The 22,850-nt window shown below is 63.3% G+C and overlaps 1 protein-coding gene across 6 annotated transcripts; it reads right to left on the bottom strand.

Annotated features, from left to right (window-relative positions):
* Positions 1-2,388: 2,388 nt before the first annotated feature.
* ZBTB7A (zinc finger and BTB domain containing 7A) lies at positions 2,389-22,491 on the bottom strand. 6 transcript variants are annotated; one of them, XM_030796196.1, is made up of 3 exons: positions 21,600-22,491; positions 8,950-10,226; positions 2,389-6,221 (listed from the first exon to the last, which is right to left on the bottom strand). In XM_030796196.1, the coding sequence occupies exons 2-3, from the start codon at positions 10,209-10,211 to the stop codon at positions 5,729-5,731; spliced, it is 1,755 nt and encodes a 584-aa protein (XP_030652056.1). In that variant the 5' UTR covers positions 10,212-10,226; positions 21,600-22,491; the 3' UTR covers positions 2,389-5,728. The 6 variants fall into 6 exon arrangements, with proteins under 6 accessions (XP_030652056.1, XP_030652058.1, XP_030652054.1 ...); XM_030796198.1 differs by lacking the exon at positions 21,600-22,491 and adding an exon at positions 20,350-20,693; XM_030796194.1 differs by lacking the exon at positions 21,600-22,491 and adding an exon at positions 18,367-20,236.
* Between the last annotated feature and the right edge of the window lie 359 nt (positions 22,492-22,850).

Genomic DNA, 22,850 nt, shown 5'->3' with positions numbered 1-22,850 from the left:
AGCGATCCTCCCTCCTCAGCCTCCCAAAGTGCTGGGATTACAGGCATGAGCCACCACTCCCGGCCCTCTCTGAAGCACAGAGGTTAGGAAGCACCTAACCCTGGCTTGTGGTCCTGAGGCTGCGGCTCCTTCAGCTTCCCCACGTGGGACCTCTGAGCAGAGGCCTCAGTGTGCCCTGAGGGTCCCGGGTGCAGGGGGCTCAGGACACGGCTGTGGAACCGCTGACCCCCAACCCTGCCCCAGCCCAAGTCGGGGACTTGGGCATGAATTCTGGCTGCAGCAGGTTCATGGGTGGCCTCGCACAGGTATGGGGCTTTAGCATGGGGTCCACACAAGGACCCGGAGGCCCTCAGACTTCGTGTTGTGGCCTCTGTGGTGTTTCCTGGCAAGGGCTGGGCCAGGTTTTGTTGACTTCCTGTGGCTACTAGGAAGAGCCCAATCCACAGAGGAGGAGCTGGGGTTCTAAGTGGACCCAGTGCCTGGCTCAGTGCAGCCACTGGTGCCTCACTGTGCCATCTGCTTCCATGAGTGCCTCATCCATCCCTTGGGGCGGGCCCCATCACCACCTTTGCTGACCTGGACAGATTCCTTGGACATGGGCCGAGTCTGGTTGGAGGACAGAAGGAAGGAGGAGGCTGTCCCTCAGAGACCCTGCCCAGAGGTAGGGGCTGCAGCTAGCTGAGGCTTCCAGCTCCAGATCCTGGCTCATATCCCTGGGGCCTGGCATGGAGCAGCATCCTGGGGTCCTCTAGCAGAGTCAGGTGGCCCCCAGGTGAGGCTACCCCGCCTGGGGCCTCGGGAAAGCTTGGAGTCAGCGGTGCCCAGGGCCCAGCCCTGGATTCTGCTGACGACCCGCCCAGTCGGTTCTCCCTGCTGCCCCTCTGGCCTTATCCTGTGCCAGCTGCCTGCCCGCGCCAGGGGCTGTGGGTCACCTTCCCCGCAAGACGGGCCTCTGGACCTGGGTACTCCTCGGACACTCACCCCCCACCCCGGTGCTCTGGGTCACCGTCCACACCCGGCCTCCCCGCCATGCGACAGATGGACCCCAGAGAGATGGGCCTGGCTTCCAAGGCAGGGCAGGAAGAGCAGGAAGGGTCGGGGACCTGGGGCTTCTCTCCTGGGGACACAGGATCCGGTCACCCTGGGCCCAAAGGTGTGGTGTGGACGAGGGGCTCAACCCACCCAGTCTCTTCAGGGCCAAAAGGGGAAAAAGGGGACCCCCCCAAGCCCCCCATCCCTGTTCCCCAGCCTCCCCCGAACAAAACACAGAGAACATCAAATGAGGCGACTGAGGCGGCAGCGGTCATAACAGGCTGCGTTTAGTGGTTCTTTTTTTTTTATGTACAAGAAAAATGAATTTTTTTACTTTTTCATCTTTTGTGTTTGTTTTTTATTACTTTTAAAGCTTCTCCCTCCCCACTCCCAAAAAGTGCATTTTTATCAGTTTTTTTTTTTTTTTTAATCTCCCACACTTTATAAAGACTCTCGAATACAGTCTCTGGAATGTCTATCTGTGCTCTGTACCCTGAGGGCGCCGCCCCGCCCCCCATTCACCAGGCCTGGCCCCTCCAAAGTCCAAGGCACCTCAATTCTGGGCCTGGGGTGGGGTGGGGGGCGGGACCTGGGCATCGGATCCTGGTCCACAGCCTCCAGGCAGCCCCGGCGAGGGATGGGGGTCTCTCCGGCCCCCTCCACCTCCTGGCCCCGGTCCCCCCACCCTCCCCCCTTGTAAATCTATGTATTTAATGCGAGCTAGTCTTAACTCTGAGGTTGTAGCTCCTGGGGCCCCCCCAGCCTCCAGGCCCCGACCCGTCCTGTGCCAGCCACCCACCCCCCCCACCACCTCTGGGAAGGCTGCTTCAACTTAAATAACTTTTTAAAATAAAACTGCAAATATAAATATCTTTCTTTCTCAAAAAATAGGATTTTTGCTTTTTTTTGTTGATTTTTAATATATTTTTTTCTTCTGTTTTTCCTTTCATTCTGTCTTGCCTCCAACCATTCTGGCTGCCTGGCGGGAGGGGGCACCCTGAGGCCCCTGCCTCAGTGTCACCGCCTGTGAAGTGACCGCTCCTGCCACGGCCCCGGGGTCTGAATCGTGCAAAGACCCCCGTCCCCCACCTTCCCTGCAGCCGCCCACTTCCAGGGGAAGACCCTGGAAGAGGCTGGGGACCCCCCTCGGAAGGAAGCAAAAAGACATTGACAGGACTCCATGGCCACAATGGTGGGGGGCGGGTGCAGACTTTGGTATCGCCCACTCGAGCCTGGCTGGCTGCAGGCCCACACCCATGCCAGGCTGGGCCTGCTCCGGCATTTTACATTCACTGGTTTATAATTTTTTTTTTCATTTTTAAAAACTTTTTTGACTTTTTTTTTTTTTTTCCGTAATCTCAAAAGGTTGGGGGGTGTCGGGGGGCAGAGGCAGGTAGCAGCAACAGCTAGTAGCAAAGATGCTTCTCTCTCTCTCGGGCCCGGCAGGCTGGGGGCCACTGCAGACAGGGGCTCCGGCCCGGCCACCTCCCCGGCCCCCGGGCGCCCCGCCTGAAGCCCCCCAACCCCAGCCTGGACCTCACTCCCGCTCTCTTGCACACACGCACACACGCGTCCACGCAACTTCACCATGAGAATGGAAATAACAATTTCGCATTGTTTCTCTTTTTTTTTTCTTTTTTTTTTTTTTGTACCAGGCAGTTAAAAAAAAAAAACACCCAAAAAAAGAAAACACAAAAAAACCCCAAACAACCAAACAAAAAAGCTTTGAGCTGTGTCCTTTTCTTATGGAGTCAACACGACCCTCCTCAAATATCATTTTTTTTTGTTTGTTTGTTTCCTGAAACGCGAGAATTCAGCAGGTATCTTTGGCAACACTTTATCACGACCTTAATTTAAAGAATAAAAATAAAATCGATTCACGTCTATATACAGTATGTGATTGCGCGGAGTCTGGGGAGGGCGGGGCTGGGCTGGGGGGTCCCGGCTCTGGGCCCATGCAGAGGCTGTGGCCCCCAGGACGGGCGGGCAGTTAAGGCAAAGTGGGCGGGCAGGACAGGCGAAGCTGAGTGCGGAGCTAGGAACGAGGGTTTAGTGCAATCCCCGAGGTCTGTTTAAGTGTCGCGGTGGGCCGCAGCCCTTGTTCCTACGGAAGTCCCAGAGGGCTCCACCCCCCAAGTCCGGTCGCCCCCACTGGCTAGGACGACAGCTGTGATTTTAGAGTTGGTTTTATTGCGAGGGGGTGCATGGATAGGGGAAGGTGGAACGAGGGCTCACCCCTCAGGGGGCCTCTCTGGGAGCTGGGGAGGGGTGTCCCTGGCCTGGGTGTTCAAGCTCCCTGCTCAGCCACGACAGATAGTTCTCTCCAGAACAGCTCGCCCTGTGACACTGGGGTGTGAACGCAGCCGGGGTGCTGTCACCCAGCCCCAGGGGAGAGGGGGGATCCTGAGACATTTGGAGGGGGCTGACAGGCCTAAGGGGGGGTGGGAAGGGAAGGGAACCAAAACCATCCTGTAGAAACAATATGAAAATCGCCTTCTTAAAAAGCTTCCCTTTAACAATGAAAGAAAAAGAGACGAGAAGATGTGTGTGTCACAGAGAAGGGGGTATGGGGGGGTCGGGGGCAGGGAGACACTCCCCCCTGGTTGGGCATTGACAAGAAGTCTCAGTGCAGCACAGCGTCTATTTTCGGGGTCCCATGCTAGGCATTGCATATGCAAAAGGGGTGAGGGCGTCCTGGCATCTGGCGACATAGTCTCACCAACCCTGGCCCCTGTCCGTGGCCTGTGGCTCGGTCAACACCGGGCCTTGTGGGAGCCAGAGGTTGGGGGGAGGCAGGTCCCAGTCCCCCTGGATTACAGTCAGTGCCTTTGAGTAAAAAGAGGGGTGCCTGGGGTGGGGAGGGGGGCGGTGGTTCTAAGGCCCTGGAGGTGGGGGGCCCCTGTCACCCACCTCAACAGGGCAGGCGCATCCAAGGTCCAGCTCCTTGGTGGCCATGCGGGAGGATAGGCGTGCTGGGGGATTGGGGGGTGCCGGTTGGGGATCGGGGTGCTCCGGCTGGAAGGCCCATCCCTGAGCTAGGGAGGAGGAAGGAGAGACCCCGTGGACAGAAGCGGATGCTAAGACCTCTTCACGTCAGAACCAAAAAAGGGGACAGAAAGGGGGGGCGGGGGGAACACAGCACGAACACCCCACAGTCCTGCCTTCGAGGCTGACGTCCAGGGGTGAAGCACAAACACCTCGGGGCGTCTCCCAGGTCCCCTGCGATGGCTTCCTCCTGAACCCCCCTTCTCGCTTTTTGGGGAACAGAAGTGGATTCTACGTTTGTGGTGGGTTTTTTTTTTTATTATTTTGTACAAAAATAAATCGACTTTTAGGAATTTCTTCTGCTCTCGCTCTCTCTCTCGCTCTCTCTCGCTCGCTTTTTTTTTTTTTTGTCTTTTCAACTTTTCATAGAAGTTGGTTGTAACTTGTAAACATGTTTTTAAATTAAGAATTAAGATAAAGTGTAGTACCCGTTCCGTTACAAAGTGCCAAGACTTCTAATGTGGTTGGTTGCCTTTTTTTTTTCCTTCCTTTCATTTTGTAAAACCTTTTTTTTTTCTAGTTTGTTTTATTGCTTTTGTGACATTGGAACTTGTGGATTTTCTCTCTCTCCCCCCATCCCTGCCATCACCAGACCCTGGGCTTCCTCTGATCATGACTCTGTTTATCCCACACTGTTGCCTGCTCCTCTGAGGAAAAGTATATTATTTATATATATATATATATCTATATATAAATTTTGTTTTTAAGGAGGAAAGAGAAAAAAAAATCTAAAAAGTGCTTTAAAAATTTGGGAGAGGGGGCTCGGGGGAGAGGACGAAGACAGAAGTTTTGAATCTCCAAACGTGGGGGTCTAGGTGGACCGGGCGGGGGTGGGGGGCGCCCTGAGGGGTGGTCCCTGGGGGTCCCGCCGGTTGTAAGTGCCGTGAAGGAAGGCGGCAGGAGCCCCCCCAGGGGCCATCCTGGCGCCCCACCGGGAACCCCAGTCCGATCTCCTTTCTCCAGGCCTAGAAATAAATAGGTTTGTGTCTTAGTGGCCAGGAGACGTGGGGTGGGCGAGGAGGGGAGGCCGCAGGCAGGGTTGGAGGCGGGGAGGCCATTGGGGAGATGGAGAGGGAGACCCCTCCCTTAGTAAGTGCCCTGAGGAAGGAGGGTGCGGGTCGGGGGACGGGGGCCCATTTTAACGTCCGCTCAGAGCAGACAGAAATCATTTAAGGTCTTGTCTGAAAGACTCATAGAAACCAGCGAGGGGAGGAAATTAAAAGCCCACCCCAGTCCCCCCCCCAGCCCCCCCACGTCTACCCTCCCCCCAGCCCAGAGCCTCGGATCGGGCCCCAGGCCCCATGCCGGGTGCCCAGGGGGCTGTGCGGGGTCTCGGATTCCTTGTGTCCTACAAAAAACCCCAAACCAAGCCCCGAAACCCGGCGATGGGGTGGTGGGGGGGAAGGGGAGCCAGGGAGGGCCGGGGCCCCTGCGGAGGGAGAAAAACGTCAGAAAGGAGGGAAATCTGAGAAAGCGCTACCCTAGATTCTGTGACGCGTCATATATATATATCTGTATATATATATATAGATATAGATATCTGTATATAGATAGATTTTCTTTTTTTGTGTTTTTGGGGGGGTGGTGGGTGATTTTTTTTCTCTCTCTCTGTCTCTCTCTTTCTCGGGTTTCTGTTTTCTCTTTTTGGTTTTTAGGCGAGTCCGGCTGTGAAGTTACCGTCGGTGGCGGCCCCGGGGCCACCTCCGCTGTCACCTCCTCCACCGGCGCCCGCTACATTCAACCGGCCCAAGCCGTCGGGGCTGGCCACGTCCTCGTCCTCGTCCTCGTCCTTAAAGTGCTTCTCCTGGCCGTTGCGCCGGGCGTCGGGGGAGCTGGGCTGGGCGGGGGCGCCGGGGGTCGCGGTGGCCCCCGGGCTGGGGTCGGGCCCCCCGCCCCGGACGCGGGGCTTGCGGCCGCGGCGCGAGGGGACGCCGTTGCAGCCGTCTTTCTTGAGGTGTCTGTGCAGGTGGTCGGAGCGGACGAAGGTCTTGCAGCAGCTGTCGCACTGGTAGGGGCGCAGGCCCGTGTGCACGCGCATGTGGTTCTTCAGGTCGTAGTTGTGGGCAAAGGCGGCGCCGCACTGCTGGCACAGGTACGGCTTCTCGCCCGTGTGCTTCCGCATGTGCACCTTCAGCTTGTCCTGCCTGTGGACGGGGCACGGGGCGGGCACGGTCAGTGGGGCCGGGGACCCCCGATCCCCGCCCAGGGACGCTCACGGACGCGGCAGGCCCTGGATCACCCTTGCAGAACACGGACCGTGCACCGGAAGTTTCGGTGCCCCGATGGGGACGGTCCCTCGAAAAACAGGACGAGTGGGGGCGATTTCGCATTCTGAACATCTAAAGAGGGCCTCGGACCCCGAGTGCTGTGTGGCCTTGGGAAAACACTAAGCCCTTTGCAACCAGACCCCTACCTTATCTCTAGCCTTGCTGCTCCACTGAAGCCAACAGAACGTGGTAACTTGCTAACAGAACCCTGTGGCCTAACCAGCTCTGTTACCAGCCTCCAGGCCGCTGGTTTACCGATCACCTTCTGCAAAGCCCACGGCAAGGTCTCTGGGCTGCCTTGCCCAGATCTGGCACAGGGCCGGGGTCACAGAGGGGATGACAGCCACTAGGTTTTTCCAGAACTGTGCAGAGACTCCCCAGATGAGCCTGGGAGGCCCAGAGAGAGGAAGGGACTTGCCTGGGGCTGCACAGCAGGCCAGAGGGCCACGCAGAGGCGGGATGGGGGCGGAGGTATCCCTAGTTTCATCACCCCGAGCCCCAGCCTGGGTAATTATAGCCCCAGCCACCACAAGCCCCACTTACTCAACGCCCTGCTGTGACTCAGAGGGGCCTCGGGCTCCCAGGCTTTTGAAGGGTGGGGGTGCTGGTGTCCTGGGGAGGGGGGACCAGAGCATGGGGTAGGGGAAAAGAGGAAGCAGGTGGGTCTAAATTGGGGTGGGAGGAAGAGGTCTCAACAACTGTCCCTCTCTAAGCCTCAGTTTCTCTGACTGAGGGGATCGGCCCCAGGTCGGGTGGGATAGCCAGCAGTGCCCAAGTCAGAATGAAACCGGGCCTGTGGCCTGCGGCCAGGGAAGCAGGGTGGGGGTCACCACCTTCACTCAGCCTGGTCCCCTCTGCAGACCCCGGTTCTCTGCGCCCCACCAAGCTGCTCTTCCTGAGCTCAGAGACGAACCCACAGTGACCCCTGCCTGGAGGAAGAGGAGCTCCCCAAGACCTCCAGTATCCCAACCTCACCAAGGAGGGACAAACCACCAGCTACACTGCCTGCCTCCCAAAGTGCCCTTTGCCCCCTGCCTGGCACTCCTGGGCGCCGGAGTCCAGGCCGCACCCTCCTCTCCTGGCCTGCTGGGGAGGGGGCTGGGGTGTCGGGGAGGGGTCAGTCCCAGTTCCTGTCCCCACGGGGTGGGGCTGGGAAGCTGGGACAATGGCCTCTTTCTTCAGCCTCGGTGGGCGTGGCTGGGGGAACCCCAGGGCGGGTGGGGGGCAGGGGGTGGTGCTGAGTCACCCGGCCTGGCCAGGTCCCTGCCTGCCAGCCCCCTGCCCCCACCGCTACAGCCCGCCCTGGATCTACGAGGCCCCGCCAGCCACCTCTGGACTCCTGAGACCGAATCGCAAACTGCCCCGGCCTGGCCTTGAACTCCTGCTGTTTAGGGACCAAGCCCCGTGGCTCCCATGGGGGCACAGTGATCTCTCAAGCTGAGCTGGCCTCCGGGCCTCTGCACTGGCTGTTCCCTCTGCCTGGAACGCCCTTTCCCACAGCCGCTCCTCCCCTGCTTCAGGTTCCAGCAAGGCCTATCCCCGGCGCCTAGAACAGGCCTGGCACCAGCAGATGCTTCATAAATGTCGGCTGATTGAAGCAAATTACCCAGGCTCACGGGAAACTCAGAAACCGCTCACCAGCCTGGGCTCTCCCTCCCTAAGCCTGAGGGCCTGTCACCCTCTCCCAAAGCAGAAAAAGAAAAAAATCCAAAAGTGCAGAAGAGAAGAACCAGCCCTCCAGGGAAGAAGAACCACTGTGCCTTCCCGCCCACCTCCCGCAGCTCAACCCTGTCCGGCACGCTTTGCATATGATGTGGCTGTCACCTTATGTCTGGCCTGTGCTGTCACCCACCGGGATGTCCACACACAAGGGCAGGGCCTGGTCTAGGCTGTTCTTGACAGCCACGTGGGTCAGGGAAGGGTTCGTTGGCTTTGGGCCCAAGAGGTGGGGTGTGTCTGTGTGCCTGTGTGTGCATGTATGTGTGTCTGTGGGTGCATGTTTGCATGCATGTGCGTGTATGTCTGTGCATGTATGTGTCTGTGTGCATGTGCTTGCATGCATATCTCTGTGTGCATGTGCATCTGTGTGCGTGTCTGGGTGTGCATGTGCGTGTGTGCATGTGTATGTGATGTGTATGTGGTGTGCATGTGCATCTGTGTGTCTGCATGTGTGTCTGTGTAGCATGTCTGTGTGCCTATGTGTGTGCATGTGTATGTGGTGTGCATATGTGCATGTGCACGCGTGTGTGCATCTGTGTGTCTGTGCATGTGTATGTGGCATACGTGTGCAAGTGCGTGTATGTGTGTCTGTGGGTGCGTGGATGTGTATGTGATGTGCATGTGTCTGCGCGTCTGTGTGCGTGTCTGCGTGTGCATGTCTGTGCATGTACGTGTCTGTGTGCATGTGCGCGTATGTGCGCGTCTGTGTGCGTGTGTACGTGGCATGCATGTGTGCGTGTACGTGTCTGTGTGCATGTGCGTGTATGTGTCTGTGCGTCTGCGTGCATGTGTGCGTGCCGTGCAGGGAGAGAGGCAGGAGGGGCCGTGAGTGGCGGATGCTGGGGCAGAGAGCAGGACGGCGCCTCCCCCGCGGCGGGCAGCTCACCTGGTGAAGCGGACCTTGCAGATGTTGCACTCGTAGGGCTTCTCGCCCGTGTGGGTGCGGATGTGTCGCGGCAGCTTGCCGGCGCCCTGGATGACCTTCTCGCAGATGGGGCACTTCTGGAAGGCCTTGGCTCGAATCTTCTTCTCCACCTTCTGCGACCAGGCCGGGTAGACGTCGCCGTCGTGGGCGCCGCTGAAGTACTTCAGGTAGTAGTCCATGACGCCCTTGTCGTCGGCCCGCGACTCCTCGTCGCTGTCCCCCGCCGCGGCCCCCGCCCGGCCCACCGACGACATCATCTGCTGCAGCAGTGTGCTGGCCGCCAGCCCGTCCACGTCGGGCCCGTCCCCATCCTCGCCCTCGGCCGCTCCCGACAGGAAGCCCGGAGAGTCGCCCGGCTCGGGGGCCGCCTCCGACAGCGAGGCGGCCTCCTCCTCTCCGCCCCGGCCATAGTGGCCGTTCTGAGTGGCGGCCGGTGGGGCCACGGGCGGCGGAAAGAGACCCCCGGTGGGGGCGTCCTCATCCCGCTCTGGCCACAGACCCGGGTTGCTGTCGCCCTCGTCCCCGTCCCCCGTCGGGGGCCGCTCGGCCGGGGGGCCCGGCCCATAGAAGTCTAAGCCGTTGCAGTCGCCCGCGGCCACGGCGGCCACAGCGGCGGCCACGGCCTCCTTGGTGGCATCCAGGTCATCATCGGACGCCCCAAAGGCGGACCACGGGAAGCTGGCGGCGGCGGCGGCGGCCGCGGGGGGCAGGCTGTTCATGGGGTTGCTCTGGAAGAACTCGAGGTACTCCTTGGCGCGGAGGAGGTTGCGCTGATCAATTTGATCTACAAGGTCCAGCTGCCCGGCGTCGCCGCCGGTGTCGGCCGCCAGGATCTGCCGGTCCAGGAGGTCGGCGCACACGTGGCTCACCGCGGGGATCTCCAGCAGGCGGGCGGCGCTGAGGATGTCACCCACGTTGGCTGTGCTGACGGTAAGCGTGGCCGTGTAGGCGAAGTCCATGAGCGCGGTGAGCGCCTCGGCGCTGACGAAGTCAATCTCGTACACGTTCTGCTGGTCCACCACGGCGCCCGACGTGAACAGCTTCTTGAAGTACTGGCTGCAGGCGGCCAGCACCGAGCGGTGCGTGGGGAACTCGCGGCCCTCCACCAGGATCACCACGTCACACAGCAGGCCCTGCGTCCGCTGCTCGTTCAGCCCACTCAGGATGTCGCTGCTGTGGTCGGGGAACGGGATCCCGATGGGGCCGTCCACGCCGCCGGCCATCTTCCGCGCCGAGACCTGCAGCAGTGGGGAGCGAGAGGGAGCTCGTGAGTGGGGGTTCGGGGGTTCCTGTGCCCACTGACAAGGGCCCGAGGCCCTTGAGAAGCAGCGCTCCACCCTGCTCCCCCAGCCTCAGATTCCCACCTGCACGTGAAGGCGGTCAGATGTCGCGCCTTTCCAGCCCCAGCTTCCCCAGCTTTGCACCAAAGCGATACATGCCCTGCCTCCAGCCTCTTTTCTTTTTTGTGTGTCTTTAGTATAGAGAAAGGCTTTCACCATGTTGGCCAGGCTGGTCTCAAACCCCTGGCCTCGGCCTGGCGCGGTGGCTCACGCCTGTAATCCCAGCACTTTGGGAGGCCGAGACAGGCGGATCATGAGGTCAGGGGATCGAGACCATCCTGGCTAACACAGTGAAACCCCGTCTCTACTAAAAAATACGAAAAATTAGCCGGGAGTGGTGGCGGGGCCTGTAGTCCCAGCTACTCGGGAGGCTGAGGCAGGAGAATGGCATGAACCCAGGAGGCAGAGCTTGCAGTGAGCTGAGATCGCGCCACTGCACTCCAGCCTGGGAGACAGAGCGAGACTCTGTCTCAAAAAAACAAAACAAAACAAATAAAAAAAACCCTGGCCTCAAATGATCCAACCACCCCTGCCTCCCAAGGTGCTAAGATTACAGGCGTGAGCCACGGCACCCGGCCAAGACTCAGTTTTCCATCTGTGCATGAGGATAGCCAGATGTCCTGGCTCCCCAGCCTCAGTTTACCCAGCTGTTCCCAAGGGCAGTCAAATGTCCTATCTTCTAGCCTCAGTTTCCCCAGCTGTGCATGAGAATGGTCAGATGTCCTGTCTCTCCCAGCCTGTTTCCCCAGCTGTGCACAAAAGCAATCAGATGTCCTGTCCCCAGCCTCAGTTTCCCCAGCTGTACAGGAAGGCAATCAGGTGTCCCACTCCCAGCCTATTTCCCATCCGTACACGAGGGCGGCCAGATGTCCTGCCCCCAGCCTCAATTTCCCTAGCTGTGCATGACGACAGTCAGGTTTCCTGCCCCCCACCAGCCTCAGTTTCCCTGGCTGTGCCCAAGAGCAGTCAGATGCCCTGTTCTTTCTCATCAGCATGAGATTATGCCGGCAAAACCCACACTGGACGCTTAAATGTCACAAGCGCACTGGCACCACCCCTCCCAGGAGGGCCCCTGGGAATGCCTGTTGAAAGGGCACTTTGAGGCCGGGCTCGGTGCTCACGCCTGTAATTCTAGCATTTTTGGGAGGCTGAGGTGGGCAGATCACTTGAGGTCAGGAGTTCAAGACCAGCGACCAGCCTGGCCAACATGGTGAAACCCTGTCTCTACTAAAAATACAAAAACTAGGCTGGGTGTGGTGGCTCACACCTGTAATCCCAGCACTTTGGGAGGCCAAGGTGGGCAGATCACCAGGTCAGGAGATGGAGACCATCCTGGCTGACACGGTGAAACTCTGTCTCTAATAAAAATACAAAAATAGATGGGCGTGGTGGCACGTGCCTGTAATCCCAGCTACTCGGGAGGCTGAGGCGGGAGAATCGCTTGAACCCGGGAGGTGGAGGTTGCAGTGAGCCGAGATTGCACCACTGCAGTCCTGCCTGGGCCACAGAGCGAGACTCCATCTTAAAAAAAAAAAATTCAGCCAGGCGTGGTGGCGCATGCCTGTAATCCCAGCTACTCAGGAGGCTGAGGCAGAAGAATCGCTTGAACCTGGGAGGCGGAGGTTGTGGTGAGCCTGGATGGAGCCACTGTACTCCAGCCTGGGCAACACAGCGAGACTCGGTCTCAAAAAAAAAAAAAGAAAAGAAAAAGAAAAAAAAAAGGGCTGGGTGCTATGGCTCACACCTGTAATCTCAGCACTTTGGGAGGCCAAGGCAGGCGGATCACCTAAGGTCGGGAGTTCAAGACCAGCCTGACCAACATGGTGAAACCTCGTCTCTACTAAAAATACAAAATTAGCCGGGCGTGGTAGCACATGCCTGTAATTCCACCTACTCGGGAGGCTGAGCAGGAGAATCGCTTGAACCTGGGAGGCGGAGGTTGCGGTGAGATTGCGCCGCTGTACTCCAGCCCGGACAACAAGAGCGAAACTCCGTCTCGGAAAAATAAATAAATAAATAAATAAGGAAAGGGCACTTTGAGGTGCTACAGGAGCACACAGTAGGTGCTCGAGAGAAGTGCCCTGATCTGAGCCATTTTCCTGTTGGTCTGAGCACGGGCTTCGGCCGATACAGAGGGGAGGCCACGCAGTGACCTTTACAAAATACCTACTTTGGCCAGGCGCGGTGGCTCACGCTTGTAATCCCAGCACAATGGGAGGCCAAGGTGGGTGGATCACGAGGTCAAGAGATCAAGACCATCCTGGGCAACATGGTGAAACCCCATCTCTAACAAAAAATTAGCTGGGCCTGATGGCTCGGGCCTATAGTCCCAGCTACTCGGGAGGCTTAGGCAGGAGAATCACTTGAACCGACAGGTGGAGGCTGCAGTGAGCCACCTAGATCACGCCACAGCACTCCAGTCTGGTGACAGAGCAAGACTCGTCTCCAAAAATAAAAAAAACAACAACACATAACACCTACTTCCCGCCAGTTCCACCCGAACCCCGCTGGCAGCACCCACTCCGACGTGAGCTGAGGCCACTTGCCCAAGGCCCCACCATGAGGACACATCTGCATCCGAACTCAAACCGGGAGTGGACCTAAGAGCCGACCCCTTGGCCTCCCCAACCCTGCCTCCTGCCTCCTGGTCAGGCCTGGTTCTTTTCAGGGGGCTCTGAGTCAGCAGGAAGGGGTGTGGCAGCCCAGGCACGGGGACCCAGTGCCGAAACCCAGCCGAGGTCAAGGCCACCGTGGGTGTGCCCCGTCCGGACAGGGCCAGTGACTCCGCAGGCTAAACCCCTTCCTGCCCCTCAGAGCCCCCAGCATAGGGCTCAGCCCTAGCTGTGATTAACAGAGACCGGGCTACAGCCCGGGAGGAGCAGGGAGCCGGGGGAACCCCTATCCACCTCCTGCCTGCCCACAGGCCTGCCTGGCAGCCCCTCCCCAACTCTCAGCCACCCCAGCTGAGCTGTTCAGCCCCAGCCAAGGCCTTGGCCCTCTCTGGGCCTCAGTCTCCCTATCTGTCAAATGGGCAGAGGTTTCGGGCAGCGCCGGGCCCTGGGGGGACTGTGTCTGTCCCACCCCTTTCTCCCCCTCCCTTTTTTCCGCCTTCCCCTCGGCTGTGACTCATCCACCCACTCGGAGCTTGTGCAACCCTCTGGCCCCTGTCCCCACCCCTCCACCCTCTCCTGGGAGCCCCCGGCTGCCCCGAGTCACCCAGCACAGCTCACATTCCTCCAGGCCAGCCGGTGGCTCTCAGGCCAGAGACCCTGGGCAAGGCCCCTGGGAAGAGGGCCTGAGCCGGGCCTTCCATGGCCTCCTCCGGGCCACCAGACCCTCCTGTCCCCCAGCCCGGCAGCCCAGGCAGGCTCTGACGCCGCCGGGCTTGAGCCAGGCCCCACAAGGGAGGCATGGTGTCGGTCCAGCCGGACCCAAAGCCCAGGGCCCTCAGCGCGGGGCCTGAGCTGCCGGGCGACACAGAAGCCTTTGTGAGCTTGCTCAGTGCCACCACGCTCCCCAGGCCCCTCCACCCGCCTTCCTTCCCTCCTTCCAGCCTCGGCCCAGGGCCCAGCTGCTCAGCGCCCCCGTCCACTCTAAGGCCTGTGGTGGGGCGGTGGGCTCAGATGTGGCTGCTGGGAGCAGGGACGGTAGGAGGGGGGCGACCCCACCCAAGGCTCAGCCCTGGGAAGCCTCCGAGGAGCCCCCTTTGGTGGTGTCCACCCCCTGCCACCATCTGCCGTCTGGCCCTGGGCCGCGGGGAGCGTGTGAGCAGATGGAGCTCCGGATCAGACGGGACCCGGCCCTCCTATCCACCCCAGCATGGGGGGAGACCTCTGACCCAGGCCACCAACGCCCCAAGATGGCCACCCCTGGCCTGCTCCTCCCCTCGGGTGACCAGGGTCCCCGCTCTGGAGTGGCTGAGAGGTGTCTTTCCTGGGGCCTGGAGGATGGGCCCAAAATAATCCAGATGGCTCAGCCACCTCCTGGAGGTCCCCGCCAGTATGAAGATCCCAGCTCCAGGTTGGGTCCAGGGGTCCCAGTCTCTGCCCTCTCCAGCCTGGGACCCCCTCTTGGGCCCCTATTTCCTCCTAAATATCACTGAGACCCTCCCTCAGTGCAGCCAGGCCCAGGGTGATGTCAGCCAAGGAAGCCCCCATGAGAGGACCGTGGCCGCATCTTACAGATGAGAATGCCGGGGCGCAGAGAGGGCTGCAGTCCTGGCCTAAGGGTGCCCGGCAGGGCTGACTCCCAGGGGCTGGGGGCCAGGAAATGATGGAGGGGCCGGTCCCTCCACCCACCTAAACTCGCCGTGAGACAACTGACCCACGCCCTCACTCCAGGAACACAAGCCACCTGCCGGCCACGCCCTGGGCCAATGCCCCCACCTGGGCCTCCTGGAGGCCTCCCCTAAGGAAAGGGCCGAAGACCCTGCCTCCGAGGTGGGAGAGGGGAGGCCGGGCCCAGCCATAGCACCCCCAGAAGGGCCACAAAGTCTTGGCAATAAAAAGTCCCCGAGTGCTGAAGCCCCACTGTGCGTCCGACACAGGGTACACGCCTCCGGAGGTGGCGGTTTCGTTCCCCTCCTCCGGGAAGCCCCGGCCCCACGCCAGCCAGGTCCCCACCCCTGCCGGCCAGGGTCCCCTGGGCTCGGCCCACACCCACCCGGGGCCCCATCTTTCATCACAGCTCCTCCCCCGCGCTGGCCTCCGTGGGATTTCCGGGGCTGCTCGGTGCTGACTCGGCGGCGGAGGGGCAGGCCCTGGCAGGCCCCTCCTGGGCTGGAGGTGGGGCGCCCTCCTCCCCCCGGGCCACTCCCAGGCCCTTAAGCCCAACCCTCCCAGGGTGGCGCACAGTAGGGGCGCAGCAAACCGCCGGATAAACCAGTGACAGCCCACGCCCGGGCCCGCCCAGCTGGCTGCCAGGCATACCCAGAAGCAGGGGGCTGTGCAGCCTGCCGTTCCCACCTCCCATCTAACCTAAGGGTCACTTGCTGTAGTGTCTGTCGAGAGTCACGGCACCCAGGCCGCATTTCGGCCTCCTCTGTGCTCCCAAACTAACTGGGCACCTTCACTTCGTCTTCCGCAGGTCCCTGAGAGGCTCAGAGAGGTGAGGCAGCCCAGTCGAGGTCACACAGCAGCCCTCTGACCTGCACACAGCTGCCACTTCCCAGCTGCTGGGGATATGCCGTGAGCTCAGAAGCACCCTGACGTGGCACAGGGAGCAGCAGATGTCGCCCAGGAAGGACCCCAGCATCCCAAGAAGGGCACCCCAGCACAGGGAGTGTCAGGAACTGAGGCCTGGCGGTGGGCGACCGGGGAAGGGGGACCGGCAGAGAGGAGGCTGCATCACTAGTGCAGGGTGTGAGAGCCAGGGGCCTCCCCAAGGTCATACGACAAAGTGAGGGCTGGGCAGGTAACTACCACCAGCCACCTTCACGAAGGCCACTTCCTGGAGCAGGGGGTCGTCTAATGAGGGGATCAGGGCCCCCACCCAACCCTCTGCCCAGGGAGAGCAGGGAAGGAGGCCAAAGGGACCTCTCACCCCTCCTTTGTGCTGTGCAGAGCAGCGCGGGTTCAAGCCTCGGCTCCCCCACCTCCAAGCTGTGTGACCTTGGGCAAGATGGGAGACCTCTCTGAGCCTCTGTCTCCTGGGGGATGGGGGTCGTGACAGTGGAAAGGGGCCCCCCCACTGTGGTCAGGGTCTCGCTCACATCCATTCAGCAAACTTAGCCCAGGGACCTGATGTGCACCACAGCCAGTCCCCAAAACACACTGCCAGGCTGTTCACCACCCCTCACGGATGGGAACTTTGCTCCTGAATGCTATTCCGGGAATTCAGTCCCCTCCTCACCTACCAAGGGAGTGAGTGGTGGGGTCTGAGGAAGAAGCTGGAAGGGGAGACCAGGCCCAGAGAGGGTGGGCGGCCGGCCCAAGGTCACACTGCAAGCCTGGTGTGCAGGTGTGGCTGCCAGGCCCATACCCGGCAGCCCCCGCCCCCTCCCCGCCCAGCGGCCTGTGTTGCAAGGTTGGTCCCGACGGGTAACCCCGCCCTGACCTGGTGCCAAGCCCCGCCTGGCCCAGTCCTCGGCCTGGGTTTAATGGGACAGGAATGCAGTGTCCTGATCGGGGGGCACCAACGGCCTGGGGTGGCTGCCAGCTGCCAGCCCGCCCCCTCCCCGCCTGCCCTCGCCCGCAGGCCTCCCTCTGGGCCAGACATGGAGCAAACAGGCCCTCGGCCATTTTACGTGTCCATTTATTGCCCTAAATGGGGAGGGGCTTCCTGCCCGGGCCTTAAAGGGCCAGAGGCAGGAAGGCCGCGGGGGCCCAGTGGGAAGTGTGACAGCGGGGATGGGGGCAGCGATGAGGAGGCCAGGGGGATCCCATCTGACGCCCAACTCATGGGTGGGACTGAGGCCCACCCTGTTCCCACACTCTGAGGTGTCAGGGGCCAGGAAGCCCAGACTACAGTCCGAGCCCAGGTTCCAAGAGGAAGCTTCACGGCGACAGTGGGGGGCTGAGCTTCCCGTCACTGGGGCAAGCAAGGCCAGACTCTCGGAAGCCCATCCTTGTCCACCCTGCCATCAGCCCAGGCTGCACCTGCTTAGCTGAGATGCCTGTGAGAGGCCGGGGTGACCTCTCTCTCCCTCCCCTGAGGGAGGCCTGCTTGTCACCTGGAGATACCTGCCCCACCCCCACCCTCGCCTGAGCAGGTGGAAGGCTCAGCCTGGGAGCCCGGCGGCCTGCAGAACCCGGCCTGCAAAACCCGGCCAGATCCTTCTCTCAGGCATCCTGATAGGTGGGATGGGCCTTGTTTTCCAGTCAAACCAGAAAGGCGTGGGTGGCGACACTTCCACCGAGTGGCCGTCCACAGCCTGCTGGGGGACAGATGGAGGGGCTGGTCCTTTGGCCACGCTCCTTCCGAGTGCCGGATTCTCTGAGGGGCGCCTTCTGCGCTTTGGGGCTCTGGACTCGGCGCTTGGGGCCCAAGGGTCAGAGCCGCCCCTCGGAGCAGCTGGGGGAGGCCGGGCCTTGATAATCACCCCAGAGACCCCGGGCCGCAACGGCGCCCACAGCGCTGGAAGGCAGGATCTGTGTCTGTGCCCCATTTTGCAAACGGGGAACGGCATCAGAGAGGGGGAGCAGCTTGGCCACGGTCGCACAGCAGAACTGGAATTTGAGCACGGGCCGTCCGTCTGGCTCCGGCCTGCCTAACTAGTCCTCCCACGGCTCCTTCCATCCCCTTTCCTGGCCCCCGGATACCAGCAGGAGATGAAATCCCCCTACCCTGGGGGCTGAGAGGAAGGACGGCTTATCCTCATCCCCTCGGAGCTGCCTTGCAAGGGAGCTCTCGCACAGGAGCCCGGGGCAGGGCTGGAGTCCAGCTGACATGGGCGGCTCAGGGAGGGGCCTCTGCCCCCCCAGCCCTCAAGACAGCTCCCCAAGGGCCTGACACACTGCACAGTAGTCGTTCAACAAGCATTCCCAAGGACCCATTGAGCGAACTCTTGAGACAACAATCTAGGGCTGATGACCATCTTCCCACTGTCTGGATGGGAAGACTGAGGCTAGCAGAGGGGGAGTGACTGCTGGGGTGGACCCAAGGGCTGGGCTAGGATTGGACCATGCTCACCCCCACCCAAGCTCGTTCCTCTTGTCCTTGTTGCCCAGGGCTACTGCAGGGCGGTTTATGGTCTGGCAGGTGACAGGTGGGTGTGCGGGTGTCTCACGCAGCTCTGACCCACGCCCCACACTCAGGTCTCTGCCATGCCCTGAGCTGACCTGGGAGTTTCCACCACGGAGGAGAAAAGAAAAGACAACATGGGTGGCTTTGCAGGCACCAGCTGCGGGACCCTCCGCAGCCCCAGGCACACAGCACGCCCCGGCTGCAGGGGTCACGGGGCTCGTCCAAGGTCGCAGAGCAAGCATGCCAGCATTCCAACCCTTGAGGAGCCCTCCTTGGAGCATCTGGGCTGCAGTGGGCTGGCTCTGGGGAGGTGACCTCGGTCTCCTCTGGTCATAAAACCCAGAGCCCTGCTCGCCTCTGAGGACCAAGGCGAGACGAGTTTGTGGCTCGGCAGGATTGGAGAGGGGCCTCGTTTGCACGTGCGCCAGCAAGGGCCTGCCCAGTGAGGCAGGGAGGCGAGAGGGCTGTGGCTTGTGCTGTGTGACCTTGGGAGCCATGCTGGCCCTCTCTGAGCCTCAATGTCATCTTCGGACACAGGGTTTAATATGCCTCGGTGATGCTCCATTTGCAGGCAGGTGCCTGCAGCTGAGTCTCTACTGCCAACCTCCGGCCCTGCTCAAAGACAGGTGGGCAGGCGCCCCTGGGCCACCACACGGGGGGGAGGGGACTTTGGACAGGCCCCGAGCTGGAAGGATGGAGCACAGGGGGCAGCTCTGACTCCACCTGAGTGACCTTGGGCCGCTTTCTGCTTCCCCCTATGCCTCAGTCTCCCCTGCCCAGCACTGGCACCTGCTCCGAGGCTTGCTCTAACCTCTGGAGTTTCCAAGCTCACATTCGACCTCCCCTCCCTGCCTTAGTTTCCTCCTCACATGGCAACAGGGATCTGCCACCAGGTGGACCCAACTATAGGTCAGAGGGACTCAAGGAAAGAAAAGGAAAAAAACAAACAAACACCCAGCAGGGATTTGTGATCGCCCCAGGGAACCTTCCCGACCAGGCCCCAGGCTGGGCTCTGCCTCGGCCGCGCCTCAGTCTCCCACACAGAGCAAAGGACCCATCCACTGCCTGCGGCCGCCCGCGGGCCTCTGCCGATGCGTGGCTGCCCGCCCGGGCCCGGGTGCTGACTGGCCGCCACGCAGCCAATCGGAACTGAATAATAAATACCCCCCGGACTGACCCACGAATTAAAATTTCAGTGTCCCGGTTGGCTCTTCTTTCCTTCCTTAGACTTCGCTTTTCCAGCGGCCGGCTCCCGCCCCCCCTTCTCCCCCAGGCTCTGTCTCCACAGCGATGGCTGGTGGTAAACAGAGGCCCCGGCCCCGCCGATAGGTGCTCTCGGGGCCCCATAGGGGGTGGCCCTCGGGGACAAACGCCCCCGGCCTGAAGCCCTCAGGCCCTGGCAGCAGCAGGGCTGGGCCTAGGCCTGGCCTCCCCGGGACCTCTCCCAGACCAGCTTGCCAATAGGAAGTGATCGGTCGGTGGTGGGGAGGCACCCCCAGTGTGGGAGCGGCACGCTCAGGGTTACGCCCTGGTCCAGTTCTGAGGTTGGGGCGGGGGGGCTGACACGGAATCCCGACGCCCTCTCCGGAGGCAGCTGGCAGGGAGGTGGGGGGGCCCACCGAGCCCGCCACCCATGGGTGAGCCAGGTGGGTGCCGCGGGTGGCAGGGGCACCAGCACCTCTGTGACTTCCGCCGCCTGGCTAGGGGGGAGAGGAGTTGCTGCCTCCCCCCGCCTCGCCGCCAACTCCTGGCTGCATTCCGCCAACATTTAGTGGGCGCCGACTGGGTGCCCGGGCCCGGGTGGACAGCAACCTCCCGCCGCGGCCCACCGTGCGCCCCCGCCAGCCAGCCCGCCCGGGCAGCGCCTTCCAGAACCCGCAGAGGCCCGGGCCCTGGGGGGGGCACCCGGACCTCCGCTCGGCTCAGCCCCCAGCCAGGCTCCCAGGCCCGGGGGGGCTGGGTCTCCCGCCCGGGAGGTAGGGAGCGGGAGGGAGGGGGCCGGATCCCACCAGCTCCCCCCTCCCCTGCCCGGGCTCAGGCTTCGCACGTGGTGGTGGCGTCAAGGGGAAGGAGGGGGGGGTCCGGGCCAGAGGAGACGGGGTCACGCGCTTTGGGGGCGCGGACGGCGGGGACTAGGGTGCTCTCTCCGCCCCCTCCCGCGGGTCGGAGCCGTACGGCCGTCCGGGCAGGGCGAGGGGCCAGGCCGGGCCCCCCACCCGGGGCTGAGTCAGGCCGGGGCGGGGGCAGGAAGCGGCCCCCTCCCCCGCCCCGGCCGCAGCGCGCGGCCCCCGCCCGGCCCGCGGGCCCCCGCCGCCTCGCCCGCGCGGGGGGCTCCTACCTCCTTCCCGGGGCAGCGGCGAGGGGGCCCGGCCCCGGCGGCGGCGGTGGCGGCGGCTGCGGCTGGGCTGGCTCCCTCCGAGGGGCCGGGAGGCGGCAGTGAGCCTGGCCCCGCGCCACCCCCCGCCGCCGGCGGCCAATCCCCACCCGGGCTGGGGGGAGGGCGATGCAAATTACCCCGGATCTGGGTCCGCCCGCCCGCCTCCCCCACGCCCGGGCCCGGCCTGCGCTAGGCCGCGCATCCCCGGGCTCGCCTGCACCGCGCGGCCGCCCGGGCCGCCGCCCTCCCCGGGGAGCGCGGGGAGGGTGACCCCCCCCACGGGCGGGGGGCCGAGGGGAGGGGGGCTGGGGACGGTTACACAACCAGGCGGGGAGGGGCCCCGGGGCGGGGAGGGGGCCGGCCCGCGGGCCGCGCAGCCGGAAGCCGGGACCGCCACCGGCCCCCGGCGAGGGGAGCCCGGCTCCAGGCCCCGCCCCCGGGCCGGCTGGCCCCGCCCCTGCGCCGCGCCGCGCGATCGGTCCGCGCCCATTGGCTCTCCGGCCCGCCGCTCACCGCCCCTCCTCCGCACCGCCCCTACCCGCGGGCCGCGGCGGGCTGCCGGCGCGGGGCACCCTGGGACTTGTAGTCCAAGTCGCTTGCCACCTGCCGGTTGCAAACGGCGGAGGGACTACGACGCCCAGAGGTCCCTGCGGCCCCGCCCGCCCACCCGGACACCCCACCCCTTCCCCCTCCTTTCCAAAGCCCCCCTCCCTGTTTTTTCAGCCCCCTCCCCCCCATCCCCCATGGAGCTCAATCCTGGCCAACTCCAACGTATGCACGCAGCACCGAATAGGCCCCCGGGGGGCGAGAGCGCCCCTCGTCTTCAGCTGGAAACTTAGCAGGCGACGCGCCCCCCTATCTCCCCACGCCGGCTCCCCCCACCCTCAATGCAGCCCTGCTTCCCCTCCCCCGCTCCCCGCGCGCCTGGGAGCCCCGAAAAGCCATGCACCCGGGATGGGGGGGGCTGGCGCACAAGCTCATGCACTTAGCCCCCAATCCCCCCTTCCCGGGCGGCGCCCCCTCCCCGCGCTCAGGATCCAGGGCGCCTCCAGCCTCCGGGCAGCTGCCAACCACCCCCTCCTCTGAAACTTGGGGGAACGTCCCCGGCTCCCCGGATCTCCCCTTCCCGAGGGAGCAGCGGTGGGCGCAGCGACCCCCGCCCGTCCCCGCCCTGTACCCCGTGCCGGGGGCCGCGCCGGGCGCTGACTTACCTCGCGGGGCCGGGCCGGGGCGCGCGGGGCCGGGGCCCGGAGTTGGGACTGGGCTCCCTCGGCCGCTCGCCTCCGGGGTCCGCGGCGCTCGCTCTGCCCGCGTCGCGCTGCCCTGGTCGCTCCCTCGCGCGGCGGCGGCGGCGTCACTGCCCCTACAGTAACTGTACAGTACAGCCAAAGCCCCGTATGATGCTCGCGACTCCCTTCCTGGTTTCTCCGAGGGCAAGAGGGGTCCTCCCTTGTCTTAAAGGTGCCGCAGCCGCCGGCCCCCCCACGCCCAGCCCGCCCCCCCCAGCCTGGCCTCGGAGGCCAGAACAGGCTCGGCAGGTCCCCTCTTGCCACGTCTCTGCCCTCCCGTGGGGCTTCGCCCGCTGCACCGGGGAGACCGGGCTGTTATTAGGTTTTGTCAAGTGGGGGGGGGTCCGGCCCGCCCCGGCGCGCCCCCCCCGCCTCTGACCTCTCCGCCCCGCCGCGCGGCGCCGTGCCAGCTTGCCAGCTTATCTGGCCCCAGAGCTCCCCGGGGCGCGGGGGGAGTGGGCCCCCCGGGGTGGAGGGGGGGTGGGGGCCTCCAGATAAACAGGCCCCCAGCCTCTGCGCAGGGGCGGGGTGCGGGGGGGCGCGGGCTGTGCCCCCGACGCCCGGGGCGTGGCAGGATGGCAGCGGGGGCGGGGAGCGCGGTGCGCACAGTGAGGAGCGACGCGGGCGTGTGGGTCGCGCGGCCCGGGCTGCCGGGGGTGGGTTGGGGGCGAGGCGGTGGGTACACCCCCGCAAGGCCAGGCCCTGGGCCTCCCCGGGCCTCAGTGGGACTTGCCGCGCCAGGGACCCCGGGGGTGGCCTTGCCAAGGACGGCCCGGGTCCGCGGGGCTCCCGGGTCCCTAAATGAAACCACCAACCTGCCCTCCCGCGATTATATAAAGGAGTCGCCTCCACCCCGCTGCGCTAGGGGCGTCAGCGGGGGAAGGGGTTGGCGAGGGGCGGGGAGGGCGGTTGTTTTCCCGGCTTCGCGAGTTCCCCCACCCGGCTGCGGGCCGCGGGGCGGGACGGGGACCGGGCCCTGGACGCCTGGGTCCGCGCGGGCCGCTCCTTGGCACAAGGGGGTCTGCATGGCTCGCGAGGGGCGGAGGTGGGGAGTGGGGAGGCGTTGGTTCAGCGCGACTTTTTTTTTTTTTTTCCCCTGTCCGTTTCTCCCACTTCCTCCCCGGTCGTGGGAGAGGTCCGGCGGGGGACGGGGAAGGGGGAGCAGGGCACGAG

The sequence above is a fragment of the Nomascus leucogenys genome, chromosome 17 (assembly GCF_006542625.1).
Source record: "Nomascus leucogenys isolate Asia chromosome 17, Asia_NLE_v1, whole genome shotgun sequence".
NCBI classification, from domain to species: Eukaryota; Metazoa; Chordata; class Mammalia; order Primates; family Hylobatidae; genus Nomascus; species Nomascus leucogenys.
The sequence above is the reverse complement of the archived record's forward strand: the minus strand, read 5'-3'. Positions and strand labels throughout refer to the sequence as shown.

Bases quoted from the DNA above. Each gene is read 5' to 3' on its own strand.
- ZBTB7A (XM_030796194.1), bottom strand. From the start codon at position 18,576: ATGGAGCATCACCGAGGCATATTAAACCCTGTGTCCGAAGATGACATT. The intron at 10,227-18,366 runs GCGAGCAGGGCT...CCACTGCTGCAG, and splicing joins TCTCGCCTTGGTCCTCAGAG to GTCTCGGCGCGGAAGATGGC. The intron at 6,222-8,949 runs GTGAGCTGCCCG...CCCCGTCCACAG, and splicing joins TGCAAGGTCCGCTTCACCAG to GCAGGACAAGCTGAAGGTGC.